General features: G+C 43.2%; 1 protein-coding gene across 1 annotated transcript; it reads left to right on the top strand.

The window, feature by feature from the left end:
• The first annotated feature begins 1,381 nt into the window (after positions 1-1,381).
• Positions 1,382-4,595, top strand: NPS (neuropeptide S). The gene is made up of 3 exons (XM_069981802.1): positions 1,382-1,479; positions 1,574-1,652; positions 4,363-4,595. Exons 1-3 carry the CDS (start codon positions 1,382-1,384, stop codon positions 4,540-4,542), a joined length of 357 nt encoding a protein of 118 aa, XP_069837903.1. The 3' UTR covers positions 4,543-4,595.
• The last annotated feature ends 695 nt before the right edge of the window (positions 4,596-5,290 follow it).

Genomic DNA, 5,290 nt, shown 5'->3' on the forward strand with positions numbered 1-5,290 from the left:
GTCCACAGCAACCAACCAGCTGAGAGATGTAGCTCTAGAAGGCCTTTTTTTCAATCGAATATTCGAAAACACAGTAAAAATTTGATTGGCCCTCCCATCCCCCTGGCACTTTTTTTCAGCCAAAAAACATGCAGGGGGGAGGGACAGGCACTAGGAATAATCAGGACTTTAACTGTGATTGGCTGGCTAAACTATGTCACCTCCTGAGTATAAGAATAGTGGATTTCAGATTCGTGTCACTTGCTGGTTGGAGCTAGAGAGGGACAGGCTGTATACCAGGGAGAGTTAGCTTTCAGATGAAGTTAGGTAGGAAGAGACCCCCAAAAGCTCTTGTTAGCGCTAAACGTATTTTAGTGTGTTCAGACAGGGTATACAGCTGTATACTGTGAGTGTGCCATAAAAACTATTATCTTGGTACTAGTGTTTGCGCACTGTGCGTCTTATAAAAAATTTGAAGAAATTTTTGGAGGGCTCACCACACACACACACATACACACACAATGACAGCTAGCGGTGGGTGCTGTTTAATTTCCCCCTTGCCTATGCCATCTGTGGTTGTCATGGGCAACTTGATTTAAAGGGGGTGCATGATAAAGTTTCTTTAACTTAATATTTGGCTTTCTGTCCACGCTAACATAGAGGAAAGAAGTTTCCAAGTATTTTTTCTATTATACATAGCGGTTATATTGTGTTTGGAGTGTATTGTAGACAGGCTGTAGATAGTGGCGTAATACTGCAACTTGGATGTGTTACATGCACCCAGACATGCATTGCAGAGGTTTTGGCATCATTTCCTGAGGTGTCATTGGACTTGGTGACCTCCAAGTTGTCGAATATTGATTTCCAAGTCCTGAGTATTTTTCTCCCATAGACTATAATGGGATTCGATATTCAATTGAATAGTCGAATATCGGGAGCTATTCAAATCGAATTTCGAGTTTTAAATTATTTCACTATTCACTCATCTCTAGTGTGGATAGAAGTGGCATCCATGGCCTGGTGTTTAGTAGGTGTTTCAAAGACCCCACCCCATAAGACAGCACCAGTATTATACATTACACATGGTAGGTGAGGAATTGATTTTGCATTGGGGACCAAGAGTTTAAAGTAACCTGAGACATCAAATTTACAAGGAACATAGCGGTAAAATTAGTTAATATTTCCAAGGTTATTATGGTCGGCATTGTCATGTCTTGTAACATTTACAGAAAGTATCTCCGTTTCTTGAGGTCTTGAAGAAGAACCCTGTCAGTCTTCTTTGCAAAAGACCACAAGTTTACACAAGTCAAGCAGAGAAAGTCGTCTGCTATCCACTATTCCCCCCTTTTAACATTCATTAAAGGCCACCCCACATCAATTAGACGTGACACCGAGCACCTCCATGACTCAGGAACCGAGTATAAAACGTCCTCCAGACAAGAGGAAGACTCAAGAGACTCCAATGTATGCTACCACAATGGAAGGGCTGCAGCTGAGCAGGTAAGGACCTCCAAGGAGCACACATCAGTATGGACCCATTGTAGATGACATACATTTACTATACATTTACTATGTCTTTATATTTTATGCATAGTGTTTCCAAACTTCACTTTGTATTCATCTTCTGGATTTCCACCATGCATCTCTGGTATCAGCCTGGAATGTCCCTGACAGTAAGTTACACATCTGTCATTTATATCTACCACTGACTAAAGAAAGAGGGTCTTCTGTTTTTTTTTTTTTTTTTTTTTTTTTTTTTTTTTTTTTTTTTAGTATGTGTGTTTTGTTTTTTTGTAGCTCAGGCTTGTTCAAGCTCCAGATATTGTACTGTATATTGCTTTGGGGTATCCACATTTCCAGATGCAACTGGGTTTAGATGGTTGTTTGATATCTGACATGTCAAAACCTACCGATCACACCGGGTCTCAGTCCTGAGATTTGGCGCAAACCCGAGATACAATTGGGTGGAATGTGCGGCAGCGTCTGTCTGCCCTGGCTGTCAATCAAATCAGCTTGATAGTTTTACAGTCTATGGAGTGAAATAGTCTGGTTCTGCCTGCCAGGGAGTGAAGTGCATTGCCCTGGCTGTATCTCAGGATCACAGAGGAATGAGACTTTTTGAATGAATCTGAACTTTTGACATGTTACCAAAGATCTGAGAATTGGTTAGTAGCTGGAGGGTTAGCTATCCCAATGCTGACTTATGTGGTATAAAGAGTGAAGAAGTGCATGAGCATCCATAATTTAATTCAATCAGAGTTCTTCAATTTATTGTAAACCAAAGAGCATAACGGTGACGCTTCGACCCTCTTGATAAAGATCCTTTGGGGTCGAAACGTTGCTGTTATGCTTTTTGATTTGCAATAAACTGAGGGACTCTGATTGAATTCTGGATGCTGTTAGACTCCTTCTCTCTTTAGGTTATCAGTAGAGATGAGCGAACCTCAAGCATGCTCGAGTCCATCCGAACCCGAACATTCGGCATTTGATTAGTGGTGGCTAGAGATGAGCAAACCGGGTTCGGGTTCGAGTCGATCCAAACCCGAACGTTCGGTATTTGATTAGCGGGGGCTGCTGAACTTGGATGAAGCTCTAAGGTTGTCTGGAAAACATGGATACAGCCAATGACTATATCCATGATTTCCACATAGCCTTAGGGCTTTATCCAACTTCAGCAGCCACCGCTAATCAAATGCCAAAAGTTCGGGTTCGGATCGACTCGAGCATGCTCCAGGTTCGCTCATCTCTAGTGGTGGCTGCTAAAGTTGGATAAAGCCCTAAGGCTATGTGGAAAACATGGATATAGTCATTGGCTGTATCCATGTTTTCCAGACAACCTTAGAGCTTTATCCAACTTCAGCAGCCCCCGCTAATCAAAGGTTCGGGTTCGGATGGACTTAAACCCGAACCTGGTTCGCTCATCTCTAGTTATCAGACATTTCAAAAGTTATTGCAAATGACTTTAAATTCTAGAGATAATTCCTGTCCACTATAACTCTATAGTCTGGGTGGTTCGTGGCACTTTTTATTGTTTTTTTTTAACATCATTGCAACTGTTTGCAGTGAATGCGGGGTTTTTTGCTTTGCAGTATTTTTGTGATTTTTTTTCTTTTATGGTCACTTTTATTAAAATGCAGCCTGCTCTCTGACATTTTCCCCATAGATTACTTTATCTATAAGATAATAAGATCCTGACCACTGAATATATAAAGAAAAATGACAGTAGACAAATATATCCTAGTATATTGCTGCACAGTACGGTACATATCTACCATCTATCTACCTAAGTCATGTATGGCATATCCTGAAAATATTTCATGACTACATATGCTGGCAAACCACTTTAGGGGATGTTTATGTGGCAGTAATGCTGCAGATTTTCCAATTTTTTTCAATAGAGAAGGATAAATCTGCAGCCTGTCTGCCTTGTGTGAATACACCCATAAGAGAAAAGTCCAGCCAAGCCAAGAGGTGCATTGTACATTAATGAAAATAGAGATGAGAATAGAGATGAGTGAACCTTGAACACGCTCAGTGTCCTCCGAACCTGATTTCTCTGCATTTGATTACCGATGGCTGAAGAAGTTGGATGCAGCCCCATTTTTTTTCCAGGCAGCCTTAGAGCTGCAACCAACTTCTTCAGCCACTGGTTATCCAATACCGAGAGTTTGGGTTCAGATGAACCCGATTGTGCTTGAGGTTCACTCATCTCTAGAGGACAAAAGTGGTGCTGTTTTTGGAAGAAGGCAGCCATGTTCTTCTGGGTCTGATTAACCCCTTTAAGCAAGGTAAGATTATTGACTCAGATGGCAGCCTACCATGACTAGAGAGCAGGTTGTAGTTTGACAGATGTGCAGTCCATTGACGGCTCTGTATTTATAGGATGCTGAGGAGATGTCCTGGCGCCTAGCAATTTTTTAAAAAGATTTGGGGAGGAGGTGGCTGTACCTAACTACATGCACCTACCTCCTCAGATTCAGCGCTGGGGTCCGCTGCCAGCCCCTCCTGTCCCGGCGGCTTCCTGGTCTGAGTGGGGACCTGGGTCATGACGTGTCAGCCCCGCTTAGCCAGTAAGCGGCCAAGGCGGGACACCACAACGGCCACTGACTGGGCGGGGCTGACAAGTCACGACCTGGGTCCCTGTTCAGACCTAGAAGCTGCTGGGGGACCGGGAACCGGAGCAGAGGACAGCAGACCCCAGTGCTGGAGCCATGGAGGTAGGTGCATGTAGTTAGGTTCAGCCACCTCCTCCCTGACTGTTTTGAAAAAAAAATGTTGGGCGCCGGACATCTCCTTTAATTGAAACCTAGGGGCGGGGGCTATAATGTTACTCTGCTGCTAGCTGTGCCTATTCATAGACTGATTTCTTATCTCATCCAATAGTCCTCTGGAAAATCCGACTACTGCCTCATCCTGTTGAACAGCTGCCTGGTGGAAGCCGACCGCAGCGAAGAGCTGGCATTCCTCAGACCCTTCCTAGAGAAGTCATTCATGAAGAGGTCTTTTCGGAACGGTGTTGGATCAGGAATTAAAAAAAATTCCTTCAGAAGGGCAAAGTCCTAGCCAAATGCTCACGGAAGGAGCCCTTGGACAGAGAGATTTTTTTTCTATGAATGCAAAAATTCAAAAAATAAACTTGTATCTTTCTCAGTGAGATAGCGAGGAGTTAAGGTGCATTGCTTCGGAGGTACTTAGGCTATACTATTAGGAAACTGCATACATACTTTTATGATGTTTAACTGGAATAAATGTAACCTGAAAATGTAAATTTCCTGCAAGACCTGTCAGCAGACTACTGGCTGCCCAGAAAATATTCAGCAACAGTCTGGATTCTGATGATAGGGAACCAATCTGATTTTATTTAAGGAACTGCTATGCTATTGTACTTACCCAACGTGGGCTTCACAGTATAAGGGTATTCTGGTATTAGAATTTCTTTGTGCTCAACAATGCTACAGGCCGAGGAGCATTGAGAAGGAGAAGCTCTTGCAGACTTGCTGTGTTGAAGGATAGTTTGCTGTCTAGAGCAATGTTCTGCAGCAGCACTGAGTTGGGCAATGGCAGGAGTGCTGTGGGAGAGGAGTGAGTAGGGTGGGAGGACTGTGATGGAGAACTAAGGGAAAACAATGCACTCTGAGACTAATACTGAGCAACTGCTTAACCAAGAACCATAGTAATTATCTGATATAGGAAGGGACTGGTTTCAGGACTGGGGCAGACAGGTAAACAATGTTATAAGTTTCTGCAGTATACATATATAGCCCCTTTAAAGTGACTCTGTACCCACAATCTGACCCCCCCCCCCCTTCCC

Source organism: Dendropsophus ebraccatus, chromosome 8, assembly GCF_027789765.1.
Source record: "Dendropsophus ebraccatus isolate aDenEbr1 chromosome 8, aDenEbr1.pat, whole genome shotgun sequence".
Classification (NCBI taxonomy): Eukaryota; Metazoa; Chordata; class Amphibia; order Anura; family Hylidae; genus Dendropsophus; species Dendropsophus ebraccatus.